The sequence below is a fragment of the Bidens hawaiensis genome, unplaced genomic scaffold, assembly GCF_021521415.1.
Source record: "Bidens hawaiensis isolate Kalapana, Puna unplaced genomic scaffold, B.hawaiensis_p1.1 tig00020430_1, whole genome shotgun sequence".
NCBI classification, from domain to species: Eukaryota; Viridiplantae; Streptophyta; class Magnoliopsida; order Asterales; family Asteraceae; genus Bidens; species Bidens hawaiensis.
This window is the reverse complement of record NW_027493116.1, coordinates 248988-264687: the sequence shown is the minus strand read 5'-3', so window position 1 is coordinate 264687 and position 15700 is coordinate 248988. Positions and strand designations below refer to the sequence as shown.

At 34.0% G+C, this 15700-nt stretch overlaps 1 protein-coding gene across 1 annotated transcript; it reads right to left on the bottom strand.

The window, feature by feature from the left end:
• Nucleotides 1-14609: 14609 nt before the first annotated feature.
• Nucleotides 14610-15443, bottom strand: LOC143560704 (uncharacterized). The gene is made up of 2 exons (XM_077048947.1): nt 14757-15443; nt 14610-14648 (listed from the first exon to the last, which is right to left on the bottom strand). Exons 1-2 carry the CDS (start codon nt 15441-15443, stop codon nt 14610-14612), a joined length of 726 nt encoding a protein of 241 aa, XP_076905062.1.
• Nucleotides 15444-15700: the final 257 nt, after the last annotated feature.

Genomic DNA, 15700 nt, shown 5'->3' with positions numbered 1-15700 from the left:
AATGTCTCATAGAAATAAATAGTCTTTAATTCATCATGCATCCTAAGGTCCAACTACTCTTTAATCTGTTGTTTCTTCATCCAACATAGCTACCTGCGCCATGCGGGAAAATACATAGTTTGTCAACATAAATTTGAGCAAGTAATCACGGTTTTTGAATACATATAATATAAAAATGACAATTCCTTGCGATAATATGAAATATTACAACTAGCATAACACCAATATAACAATAATAAAAAAGTTGTCTTTTCACTCGAATCCCATGGATAACGAGCTACTCCGACGACGTATGATCATACTAATGAGGATGAGGATGAGGATGAGATACCAACCACCAAAACATAAAGTAAACACATAGTCACATTTACACATATAACTAATTGAGCAATATCAAATAACGAAATAGTGGAATTGTAGTGAAAGTGATTTTACGCATAACGCCCCCAAAATATAAAACGGTAAAAAGGGGGATGTGAATTACTTACCTTATCGAATTGATTAGTGAGGGTGAAACGATGATAAGGAGTTAATATAGGCTTTGTCACGCTTCTCGAGATACGTCACAAAAGGTCCTATTTGTTAACAATAATATTAATAAACAAGCAAAATTAATAATACATAATGATTTGAGATTTGATGGGATGTTATTAGTTTGATCATTATTATTGCGGTTGATAATCGGTTGGAAGGATTTGAAGTCGTTTGAAGGTTTAGATTATTTTATTTATTAATTATTTATATTTACTATTTGTATTAATATTATTATTATTATTATTACATTTAAATAAATAAGATAGGTATTATATAAATCTATTAACGGGAAAGTTAAGCGAAAAAATGAGTTTTGATCAATGAACAAAGTTCGGTTCATACGACTAATATGTATACACGTTTATTGAAATTCCAATTATGTAACAATATAAATGTATCTATGTATACATATGAATATATATACTTGTTTATAATACAACGGTGTCGGAAAAAGTCCAAAATCTAATAACTCGGGGTTCGGTTTGTAAAAAAAATATTTATTTATTGTTATAAAAGCATCATATTGACAAAAAATGATTTTAAAGGTAAAAAGAAAAACCGGGCCTGGAGGGACTCGAACCCGGGACTCCATGCCGGTTCAGTGTCTTTAAGAAACAAAGGCTGGCCATCAGGCCAGCGCTTGATTTGTTTAAACATTAATAACAGATTAAATATATATACAAAACGAGCAGTGCATGTTCTTCCCTAATTAAAACCCTAGCATTTAAATCCGTTAAATTGGTTGATGTTCGTTAAAATTGATTTAGGGTTAGTGTTAATTGATGATAGACGAACTGTAAACATGTATTAATTACTAGATTGGATGACTGATCGAGTATGAATGACGAAATAAGCTTTGCGGCTCAACTCCGATTCGTTTAGGGTCTGGACAGCTATGTTATTAGCAATTGAGTTAGGGTTTAGGTTCGCAAGGTTGAGAGGAAGGTGTAAGCGAGTTTAATTAAGTTATCGACAAGTATTTATAGCGTATTAAGGTTAGGCTAGCCGCGGGTTTGTTTGCACGAATTAGCTGTCAGTTTTTAATTAATTTCCATGTTTAAGGTGTCGGAGGAATCGTGTATTAACGAAGAATCGATTTGGTTAGGTCAATTCCGTGATTTAGGGCGACAAATACGAGTTGCCATTGGAGGGGGGGTACCGTCGGTGGTTAAAGAAAAAGAAGAAAGGCATAGATTTTTTTTTGAATGTTAATTGCAATCTGGTCCCTCATCTTTGGTCAATGGTGCAAAGGTGCTTAAAGTTTAGTTTAGGGGTTGTTTTGGCAATTCTTCGATAGTTAGATTATTTTATATATAAAAATAATAACTGGAACCAAGTCGGTCGTGAAATAACATAAGTGATCGATAAAAAAAATAATAATAGACCAAATAATGAATTAAAATTTTAAAATGGGCCGGGTTTTATGATCCGAAATTTAACGAATGTTACACATGAAGCCGACCACATTCCTCTCCTGATCACGAGTATCGACCTTCCATCTAATACGATAAAAAAATACAGTTATACATGTTATGAACAAGCATACATACCTAATCATATGTATAAAATGGTTTACAGGGTAAAACACTTACTTGATTTTTGATGGCGAGAAATTTAATGGATTGACCCTAACTTAGACATAGAGATGATTAGAACATAAGTTTATATATAAAGTAAATTATGTACGTTAATGTATTGAACACATACAAAGACATACATATAAATCAATACCAAAATCCGAAAAAAAATCAAGTATCAAAATCTTGATTTCAGTTTAAGCTTGCAATGATATAGGCATTAATGTAAACTATATACGAGGATGAGTTGATAATCTATCATGATCCACATAATGCATCAAAGAGTTAGGTGTGCGTTTCATCAACAATTAAAATAGAAAAAAACATATGAAACCAAATAAATCTCTAACCAAGAATAAAGCTCAAAGAAAAGATTACAATTCAGAAGGATAAAATGAGACAATTACCAGCTGATGATTTCTTATGTAGTTAGCCATGCTTCCACTGTCATTAGCCATAGAAGACCAAGTATCTATACAATAAGATGATAAATTACAATAAAATTAAATGAGATGAAGTCAAACTAAAATGTCCAGCAGAAAGTAAAATGTTCAGCAACTAATGGGCCGAAATAGGCCAGAAAACCAACTAGAAACCCAACTTGTTTAAACTCGACCCGCTTCACCCAAAACCGAATAATCCATTCAAAAACGGGTCGTTCTTTAGGTCAAATTCCGTGAAGCACTAACTCGATTAACCCGACCCAAACATTTTACCCGAATAACACACTTAATACACATACCAAAATAAGTAATTGAATAATATAAAAAATAATAAATGAGCCAATCTTATATAATTCTATGACATTTTCGGCCAATGCCACCTCAAAATGTCATGACTTTTCATATCTTAGATTCTTTACGAACATATCTTTGACTCTGCAACCCAACTGAAAGATACATACATACATACTAATTAACAAGTACGTTTCTAATTTTCAAACAAAGTTAGGGCCAAATCACCTCCTAAATCTCGAGTTTTTCAAACATACTAATCAAACCTATTTACCAAACAAATTAGGGCAAAATTGCATCCTAAATCTCTATTTTTAAACATACTAGTAAAACATATAATTAAAACTACATTGGGTCTATAGTTCAAACAAATATACACAAATAAAATAATTGTTTGGTACCAAATTTGTGGATCGGAACTGACGACGGTAACAGAGTTGGTATACATCAGCGAGTAGCTGCGCCAACGGAGGTGAAACCAGTGGTGGTGAAGGTTATCAACTACGGCGGAGGTGGGACGAGCGATGGTGAAAGTTATCGGCGGGTGCAGACACAAGCTTGGCGGTGGCACAAAATAAGTTTGGAGGAGAGGAGGTGAGATTGTGAAACAACTAAGAATGAAATTAGAATATATAGTTGGGACCTATAGTGAGGACATTTCGTCGATATAGGCCAATATTAAAATATTGAAATTTTCATTGACGCGGCTAAATTTCCCTCTATACCGGCAAACTTCGTATCGAGGACATTTCGTTGATGTAGGTCAATTTCTTTTTTTATTTATTATTTAATTATCACTCAGTATCATAAAATAAATGAAAATAATTTATTTTACCTTTAGCGATGACATTTCGTCACTATAGGTTATTTTTCAATAATTTGTTTTTTTCTTTATATACATTAATTATATTAATGATAATGATAATTATATTAATAACAACTACTTGTTCTTATATTAAAAATAAAATAAAAATTATATGTATAAACATACTTACACACACCTACATAATACATACATATATACATAGACGCATAGGCACATACATACATAGACGCATACATACATACATACATACATACATACATACATACATACATAGACGCATACATACATACATACATACATACGTACATTGACGCATAGACACATATATACGTACATACATGCATACATACATAGACACATAGGCACATACATGAATAAATACATACATATATAGACACATAGACAGATATATACATATAAACATACATAGACGCATATACACATATTCGCATGCAAACATACCTACGTGTGTACATAGACACACAGACCCGTCAATAGATACATACGAGACACAAAGACACATACATAAATGCACACACACATATACATACATACATACACACACATATACATACATACACGCATATATACATACATACATACATAAACATATGCATACATAGACACATAGGCACATACATGCATACATACATACATAGACACATACAAACATACCTACATACATACATAGACGCATAGATAGACATATGCATACAAACATACATAGACGCATAGACACATATATAAATACAAACATACCTACATATGTACATAGACGCATACATACATACATGCATACACACATAGACACACACACACACATACATACATACATACATACATACATACATACATACATACATACATAGACGCACAGACCCACCCATACATACATACGAGACACATAGACACATACATAAACACACACACATATACATACATGCATGCATACACACATACATACATACATACATACATGCATGCACACATACATACATACATACATACATACATACATACATACGAGACACATACAAACATACATACATACACACACATACACACACACATACATACATGCATGCATACATACATACATACGAGACACATAGACACATACATACATTCCTATATACATACATAGACGCATAAACCGATATATACATACAAACATACATACATAGACACATACGTACAGAGATGCATAAACATATATACACGTACAAACATCCATAGATACATATATACACACAAACATACTTACATAGACACATAGACGTATACATGATACATACATACATGCATAAATGCGTAGACACATACATACACACATGCATACATAGACACATGAACACATACATACGTAGATACGTGGACATATACATACATACGTACAAGGCGAATGCAATATCAAAAGAAAATAATTAGTAATAAAAATCAATACACACGCATACAGTAAAAGTAGAAAGTAAAAATGATTAATATTTTTAATTACTCTATCTCGAGGACATGTCGTCGATATAGATTAACTAAAAAAATTACACTAACCTTATATTGACGACTTGTCCTCGATATAGGGTTGGTAATTTTCTTTAAAAAAAAAACTTATTTTATACATTTTGTTATGTTTTCATCATCAATAAAAAAATAAATATATTAAGTTAATTTAACCTATAGCAAGGAGATGTCGTCGCAATAGTGTGTTTATTTTATTTTGTTGATTTTTTTCATTTATATATCTACTCGGAATAAAAAAAAAGTAAAAAATAAAGTTAATTTAGGCTATGGGGACGACATGTCGTCGAAATAAGGTTTCAACTTGGCGCGCTTATTTTTGGTATCCCTCCAAAAGTTTGCTACAGCATATCTCGACGATATGAAATCGAGATAGGGTCCAAAAGTGAAAAAAAGTTTGACCAACCCTATATCAACGAAATCACCATCTCTCTACATCCAAATCCAACACCATATTCAACAAATCATCATACCAAGTTACATTTGAGCTACGCAGTATACAAATTGATTCACCCGCCAACCAGGATTAAGGGGTATTTGGGATTCCTTATTTTATCTCCTTATAACTTTTCATTAAGTTAATAAGTTACAATATTGTAACTTATAGAACTTTTTCTCTCAGAATATAAGCAATCCCAAACACTTTATTGCTTTTCAAAAAGTTAATAAGTTATAAGTTGCTAAAAATAAGCACTCCCAAACACCCCCTAATTAATAAATGTTCTTCGGATATAATCACGCATTATCTTCCAGATTCTGCTCCCGACATTCTCTCCGTTCAGATCGAATATATCGACGACTCCGTGTGGTCTGCCACGCTGACGCCAGGTGTGGGTCCCATCCCTAACCTCTTCTTAACAGCCGGTGTGGTGTTATTTAAGGTCCGATTGAATGCGAGAGCTGCAGCGGTGTTGTTAAGGACAATAAGAGGATTGAAATTGGTTTGATTTTGGGGTTATTGTAATTGTTTTGAGGTAGCAATCGTGGAATTAGGATTTCAGTGTCCAAATTTTCGGTATTTTTGTAGTTTGCTTTGTTTGGATTGAAGAATTAAGGGGAACATGAATAACTAAAGAATGTTTCTACTCTCCAATAGACAAGTTCAAAAATATTTTCTTTCCTCAAATCCATTGTCTTGTTAACTGAAAAGTTGAGGAAGGCAAAACCTAGGTTGGGTTGCAAGTGGTTCCGGTGGTTCTGTGATTGCTTAGGTTAGGGATGATGATAAGTATATCTTAATTTATTTATTATGTATAATAAATTTATGCTTATTTATTATATGCTTATTTATTATAGAATACTAAATTTGTAATGAAGAGGCTATTGCATGTCACATTCACAATTATGTTCGAAAATATCAAGGTTGTGGAACTTTATCATGTGCAGAAAAAAATATATGGACTTTTCTTAGGATTTTATCATGTTTAAAAATATAAAGTTGTGAGACTTTATCAAACTAAAAGTTTGTTGGGTTTTCATAGTATTTTGCCTAGCTTATTTATTTCTTAAAATACATTATTAAAAGTTATTTATTTTTGTTTGTTTGGTAAATTAGTTTTCTTATTTATTTTCTTTATTTTTATACTTTTAACTAGTTTTCTTATTTATTTTCTTTATTTTTATTCTTTTCACTAGTTTTCTTTTTTATTTTCTTTATTTTTATACTTTTAACAAGTTAAATAATAAATTTATGAGTGTAAATGAGCCTCACCGAGCCAAACTCGGCATCGCCAGCCTCGTTCTCTACTCGTTTATTTTAAGAGACTTTGGGTACAACTCATGAGTAGATAAATTATTAATTGAGGTGTAGACGAGTGGTGCCACTCATGAGCTACTTGCGATTGACTCATTAAAAGAATGATTTATTATTTATTTAGATATACTTTAAAGAGGATTTGTGTAAATTATTCAAATTTATATGGATGGGGATGAGTTCCATTGTGAACACTCTTAGTTGTTCAAAAGGATGATGGGCTATCTTCCAGAGTCCTAGTTACATATGAAATCGGCTTTCTTACATGAATCATCAGGAGGAGGTTTACGTCTCGGATTTGAAGTCAAAATGTACGGAGAGCAAGATTAATAAGCTAAAAACACATCACAGGCATGGTATGACGGAATAGGCACCTGGTTACACAAGCATGGTTTCATGAGTAAGGGAAGAGTGCATCAACCAATTTATTATCTGTACGAACGAAATAGGTATCTTGGAGTTCAAAGAAATAAATGGTAGTGGTTTTATCAACTAAGGCAGAATGTTACGCTACAACGAGAGTAAACATCATGATATTAAGTTTGAAACTTTCATTGTATCATAAGTTTGATCGAGAAAAACAAGTTGTGCTTCAATTGTGTTACGTTAAAATAAAGAACAATAATGACGTCCATGTAGGAAACCACGGCCAAGTAACATATAGATAAAAAGTCATAGATTTCATCTTAAAGTTAACCATATCGCCACTCCCTTTGGAAAAAGGATAGATGGCAGGCAAAAGAAGATAACCATTTACAAGCTAGGGGTCTTTATATTCACACCAGTGACACTACCATGATATTAAATCACACCAAAAGATTTTCATAAGCCATATCCATAAAACTAGCTAGGTTCCAACTTCTAATGCATAAAGATAGTTGTAAGCACTTTATTGGTCTTCAATGATGCCTCCAGGAGCTTCAAACCCTATTACCATTTTTCAGTCAATAAATATCAAACTAAAACACAACCAATATAAAAATAATATGACATATATGTATAAAACAAAAATAAAAATATAAAAATAATATGACATAAAGATAGTTGTAAGCACTTTATGCTATCTTTGAGTTTCCTTAAGCATCCAACCATCTTGTTGGATCCCAGGAACTCAATGAGTGTGCCCAAAGGCAAAGAGAATACGTGGAAAAGAAAGTCCACAAATTCTTTTGGACCTTCTGCAAATAACACTCGTGAGGCTTTTTTGTCCACAAGAAGCTTCAGACTCATGTTTGGGGTAGCCATTGATGAGTTCTAGTGATCTGTAGCTTCTTGTGTTTTGGAGCACCAATATATGGACGGTGTCTAACAATATAAATAATATAATATTTGTTACAGTTATACTAATATAATCTTTGTTTCAGTTGATATTTTGATCAGGAAATGAAAATTATAAATTTTTAATCAACTATTTTTTTACTATAACATGTTTACTTCCGACAAAAAAACTAATAATGAACGCAAATAAAATATTTATTTGTGAGAATATATTATTGACACTAATTTTTGTTTTTACATTAAATATTGCATAAAACAAGGACACTGTTTAAGATGTAACGTTTGATTATAAATTACTAGTCATTACATAAAGTTATAAGATCATCCATAGTCGGTTGGTTTGTGTGGCATTTTGGGTTGAGATTTTGGGTGCGACTTTACGTAGGAAACACTGGTTTGTGAGAAAAGGAATTAAGTGGCAATGATTGAATAAAAGTTACAAACTTTTTATCACTATGCTATTTTTTACAAAACTCTCCAATACTAATTAAACCATCAAGTGTCATAAAACGCCTAAGTGTGAAAAATTAAGACTACGCATGGTATAATGCAAAGTTTACTGCTAGTTTTAGATGTTTTCATACTATTAATTACTTAATTTAGTGTTTGCTGTTGAAAACGTACTTAATGTATTATTATTATTATTATTAGCTCTTTTATTGTTTCTAATAAGTTGTGAAAATCTATATGTTCATATAATGAACATGAACAAGAAATAATAAGACGTTCAACGAACAAGCGGGTCCACAGTCCATTTATAAGGGTGAACGGAGTGCTTCCACCACTCCATTTATCTTTCTTTGGTACCTAGATGGACAGGGTGGTGTTCATCCTCCATCCTAACACAAAATCCAGCCCCCATCCTGATCATCCTTCCCGCTGGAAGTTTTTCATCTTTGTTCGGCATGTCATCTAGCGTGTAGTCCTTGCGGCTTCATTTTTCTCGGTACCAATGAAGGCGGTTCGGTGTTCCCGCTCGTACCAATGAGGCACTGCCTGGCTCTGGCTCTGTCCTCCATTGCTGCCACCCTTAAGACACACAAAGAGGTCACGGTGTTAGGCTCTTTATGAGTGAAAACTAAAGTAATTTTATCAACACTAGAATGGTTAGATAAATGTAATTTCAGTTGTTACTAACTTTGTTAATTGACAAAACAGCAAAACTCGTCATTTATGTTTACACGCTTTTTCAATGGTTGTCCTTTTGCAAACTTAATAACAGAACACATCCTTTATGCTTAAAAACCATATCACGTTACGTCCTTTGGCGCTAACCCTGTTAATTTTTCTCGTTAAATCCGGCCATGTACAAAGCACATGAGGGTAGGTTGTAATTTTACAATTAATTTAATAATCAAAACTGAAAAAATAAAAACATATAAAACAGTACACACACACTCTCTCTCTCTCTCTCTAACACACACACTCTCTCTCTTTCTCTCTCTCTCCCACCACCATCACCAACCAACAGCAAGCACCATCCCCACCCCACTGATAAAACCCCAAACTCCCTCTCGTCACCGACACTGTCGTCGCCACCACCATTACGGCTGCCACCGTCAAGACAGCCATCGTGTCTCCTCCACATATCCAACAATAACAAACCCTAATTTATGATTTCCTCCAAATTGGATCTCACAATTCCATCTAAAAATGATGTTCATTTGAAATGGTGGTGTTTGCCGCAAATGAATAGGAGACGGTGGTGTTGGTGGAGACGGCGATGGTGGGGTAGTCGGTGATATGAGAAGGGTAGAGCATTACGCATTATTCTCCGACCATTATCGTCATCCCTCTCATCTCTTCAAACCCTAGAACTCTCAGATCTGAAACCCTCATTCTCAGATCCGAAACCCCTTTTCCAACCACTCGTTCTTGTTCTCAGATCTGAAACGGGTTGAAGATGGTCAAGTAAACAGACGGTTATGGTTGTAGGTCAGGGTTGGGTTATTTAGCAAATGTCTTGACGATGGCGATGGTGGCAATCCGGTGGCGGTGGTTGTGGCTTTCACGAGAGAGATTGTGGAGAGAAAGAAAACAAGAAATGTGAAAATAACATAAATTTTATTAATTCTAAAATTTAACATATATCTTCTTTTTATATAAAATAAGGGTAAAAGGATAAGAGATGTGAAAAGACACTATTGCTCTCAAGTGGGGTTCATTTGACCAGATTTAACGAAGAAAATTAACTGGGTTAGTATCAAATGACGTAATGTGATAGAGTTTTTAAGCATAAAGGATGTTTTTTATCATTTCTTTCGCCAAAAAACATATGATGAAAAACTGTACCAACATAAAGGACTAGTTGTGCTATTTTGTGTTGTTAATTGCTTCTAAGCTATTTGCTAGATCTTTTAGTTCATAATGTTCAATAATGAATTCACCATCATTTAACAAACAGTTGTTACGTGCTTCTATGTAAATAAATTGTTTTACACGGACTTTTCATGAGAATTTATGTAGGCTAATAATTTTAGCTATTTGATAAGATAGTGTAAGAAGACTCGAGCCTAGTGCACACATCACTTCGGTAGTTCAGTAATAATTATAGGTTTTTGAAGAATCTGCTGCAACAGAAAAAAAACATCTATTTTATTTGGGTAAATTGATTTTAAGTAATAATAATTATAGGTTATTGGTAAATAACACAGTTTCTACTATCTGCGATTAATGAAAGCTTAATTCTTTTAGTTTGATGATGATGTGACATGTATATTTGTCAAAACCTTCTTATGTGGTATGCCCACGTGTTCAAATACTCTTAACGTGGCAAATGCATGCATGGCATTAAAAACCTTCTTCCCCACCGTTTCACTTCATCACCCAACTTCACCTTTTTCCCTCCATTTCACTTCATCACCGCTGCCACCACCTCAGCTTCTCCGGCCACGTGAACAAAAAATACCCACCATCTCCTAACACCCCACCCCCCCTCTACAACCATGGCAGTCACAGTCACCCTCACCCACCGGAATCAAACCAAACTCTGATTTAAGCCAAATTCAAAAATCATATAATCTCACCGTTTCTTTTAATGCGACGTCGTTTACCTTATTCGTCACTCTAATATTATTCTAATAATATCATATAATGCGTTGTAAAATTTTGAATATATTGTTCCGAAGTCCAAGTTTCCAAGTTAAGGTATTCATTTTCGTGGCTTTCGCAATGTCAACTTTGAAGTTTTGGGGTTTTTTTTCTCCCTTTCATTGTTATAGCAAGTGCATATACCATGATGTACCAAACTAATACATACACAATTGCCACGCGTGTATAACATGGGTAGTCCCACTAGCGTATATAAACAGAATAATGAAAACAAAGAAACAAAAGGCAAAATCAAACAGGCCCCAATATATGATCTTTAACAACTGATTTGATAATAAGAAATGGATGTACAAGAACTGAACAAACAAAAGTTTGATTGAATTCTAATATGATGAATCTGAATACAACATTTGACCCCTATTTATACTACATATAAACCAATCCTAACTTAACATATGTACATGAAAGTTATAATCTTTCATTTTGACACATCTAGCCCCTAGACTTTATAAACTATATTAAAACATAACTAAACACACTATTGACTATTTACAACATTACCTCTGTATTTCTAATGACGAGTGAATACTATATTCAACCCCTTAATCACGATTATTTTCTTCAAGATCCGCTTACAGCAACGTTGGCTCCTCGTCTTCATTCTTGACCAAGTTTGCCTTATCTTTCCTCTCTCAATTTGGACGTTCACTCCGATAATGCCCAAGTTCATTACATTTGTAACACCTTATGTGGCTTTTGTCGCGTTGCACTCCATCATCGTCTCGGCCTTTCGCCGACATCCGACCTTTCCCTCGTCCATATCCAAAGTCTTCCCGATTGAGTTTTCACAACCTCAATGCTCACATTTATGGTGTTTATCCTTCAATTTTTCGTTTGCTCCGCTGAATACTCATTTCCTAGACCCATTTTCCGACTGCACCATCTTCCGTGTCTTCTTTTTCATATTCTGGCAAACCTTTTGTTCTCTCAAGTACTAATCTGATCAACTTTTATTCAACCCAAAAGTAACCCCACTGATTATACTTGAACAATATATCTGAAAACAAGCCTGGTACTTTGATCCACTGCATCTGATCAAACCCGCCTCGCTAATGATAGTCAATCTCGCCTTCTATGTTGACAGTCAATCCCGCTTCCTTGCGTTGACAATCAAACCTGCTTCCATGTGTTGATCCCGATCAATCCCGCTGCATTGATAACCAACGCTTTCCGCTAATGTTTATCAAACCTGCCTTCTGCGTTGATCCCTTGACCAAATCTCTGAACCGTTTTTTTCCTTCTCTAACAAATAAAATCCCTTGTTTTAATCCTGTTTTCTACTCGATAGAAAAACAATACAAAACAACAAACTGATCTTTTCTTTCTTCCTTCTCTAACCAACTGAAACCACATACAAAAATAAACAGATATTTTTTCTATTTTATTCTCTAACCGATCTGATCAAATATGCAAAGAATAGAAAAAAAAAACTTATTTGTATTGTTTGGCAGTAATTCTTGAATCAAACTTTACTAGTTTCTGATTCGTTCTTCGATTGCCTCCTGTTTCAATTTTTGATTTTACTAACAAATAACCCTTTTTGTTGTTACAGATTAAACAATCTCTGATTCACACAAAACAACCATCGCTATTTCTTTCTGTTACCGAAATATCGCGCTGCCGGAATTTTTATTTCGCTGGAAAAACTCAGCGGCCTAATTAATAACCACCAATGTTGCCCCTGTTCTGCCGAAAACAACCACCAACGATGCCAATTTATTGCCCGAAAAAATTAGTGGCCGGAAAACACCAAACTACCACTGCTGGCTTTTTTACTTTGTCGGAAAATACTGTCGGCAACAATAAACCGCCGCCGACGTCTTCTTCTTACCAGAAACCACAGCCTTCGATCACCCCTTGTCGAATTGATTATCAAATCACAAAACCCTGATGCTCTGATCCTTAATCTAATGAACAAACATTTGACATCTGAACAAACAAAACTTTGATTGAACTTTAATCTAATGAATCTGAATACAACATTTAACCCTTATTTATACTACACATAAACCAATCCTAACTTGACTTCTGTACATGGAAGTTTTAATCTTCCATCTTCACACATCTAGCACCAAAACTTTACAAACTCTATTAAAACATAACTAAACCTACTATTGACTATTCACAAACGACCCTTTACTTCTGATGATGAGTGATTAACACTACAATGACATGCGAGAAACATAAAAACAAAGGTAGATGAAAACAATGGTTCTAATCAAAAGAAAGATCCGATGATGACTCAACATGTAGAACACATGTTTAGAAACAAGAGGCGCGTGTACATTAGTCAAAAGAAAAGAAAACATTGTATGAAGCCCGAACCTGAACCTTTAAACAAAAGTTGCATCATGAAGAGCACAACGTACAACACCTTAATGCGAAACTAATTAGATAAAATTGTATATTTATAAGTTTCATAGGTTTCTTAAAGTGATATCGCTCAATTGCTGCCTTTGGAAGGGGTGGCGGCTTGCAACACATTAAAAGCGATAAACATAAACACGGGGAAATTTCATGCATGCCACCACCATGAAATTAGAACACATCAAAAGATAAACCAGACCAATAGCCATACTCTAATCTTAGTCTTAAAATATTAATAAAAGAAAATGTTAAACCTTAGATGTCAAGCTCACATTTCACCTAATTCTTAATCTCTCATCTCATTCATTCTAACTATTCATGGATCATGGGTCAAAACTATTTTGTCAAATGGGTTATAACATAATGTGAATTATATTCATTATTGAATCAAGTGTCATTTTCATACCTAAGGTTTAACCAATTATACAACTTTAGTACCTTTTTTTAAATTTCTTCCAAATCAACACATAAAGTTTTCAAAATCATGCTATTTTAAAACTTTTTGTTAACCTTGTTTATTTTTTCCATGAAGTCTACATTAAATTAATTCAAAAATATTTTAAGAATCACAGCTGAAATAACAGACTTTATTTATCTTTATCATTTGACAAAACCCGTGTATTACACGGGTTCATAAAATACATAAACATATTTGTCAGCACTTTGATTGGTCTTCAAAGATGCCTCCAGGAGTTTTAAACCTTATTACCATTTTTAATCAATAAAGAGCTAGCAAACTAAAACACAACCAAAAAGAGATGCCTAATGGGCTAATTAATGGCAATGCTGGTTAGGCAAAAGAGGATAATCATTAACAAGGGGTGCTACATGCCACAATGAAACTAGATATCAGAAGTTTTTCATAAACCATACACATGAACATATTCTAATGCATAAAGATATTTGACAGCACTTTATCCGTCTTCAAAAGATGCCGCCAACAACTTCAAGGCCTATTAACAATTTCAATTTTTAGTCGGTAAATTGCAAATAAATGAAAACACAAACAACTAAAAACCATGACATGCGTATGAAGGAGATAATAACAATAATAATAATACCTCATCTTTTCCCAAAGTAACCATCTTCTCCCCAAGTTGACTCGGATCCTTTACACCAAACTTATTAAGGAGTGTGATGCTAGAAATAGTGGACATAGGTTTCACCACTAAATCATCCATCACCATATAAGTAACCACTTCCTTAACATACCCTCCCTTAAATTCCTTATCTTCTTTTCTGGTTTCTAATACCTCATTCGGTATTACAACTGTCATCGGTACATTCATTGAACCACCACATTCAGGACATGCGTTACTACATTCTATGTTACGACGTATTGGGCTTCTAAACGGGTGCACTTTTACCCTGTGAGTGCTCTCACTATAGTACGAGGAACGCGTTCCATTTTCACACCTGTAAACCGCTTTAGATTGATCTTCAGAAGAGGCATCCGCATCATAGGACAAGACAAATGTGTTACCATTGAAAGTTGTCTTCGGGTTAAAGATGTCATCTATTTTAATGTCAGGTTGAAGGTAGTCTCCATGGAAGCTTTCTATGCTCTTTTTGAGGTTTCCTAAGCAACCCACCATTTGTTTGGAATCCAAGGAACTCGATAGGGTGCCCAAAGGCAAAGAGAATATGTGGAAAAGGAAATCCACAAATTCTTTTGTTGCTTCAGCAAATAACACTCTTGAGCCTTTTCTGTCCACAAGAAGCTTCAGACTCATTTTGGGGGAAGCCATTGATAAGTTGTCGTGATGTGTGGCTTCTTTTGTTTTGGAAGACTTTGAACTTCTTGTTTTCTTTTTAGGCAAAGTTTTATGAATGGGTCTCTTGGGTAAAAGATTTCGAAGAAAGAGATTCATTGACAAAGAACTTGTTCAAGTATCCGTTCCCCATCTCTATCCCTATAATTACACTAAAAAACACTACATTTCTCTCTCATGCTTAATTAAATAGTATTTTTTATACATTTATCATTACAGTTTTCTCTCTCCTC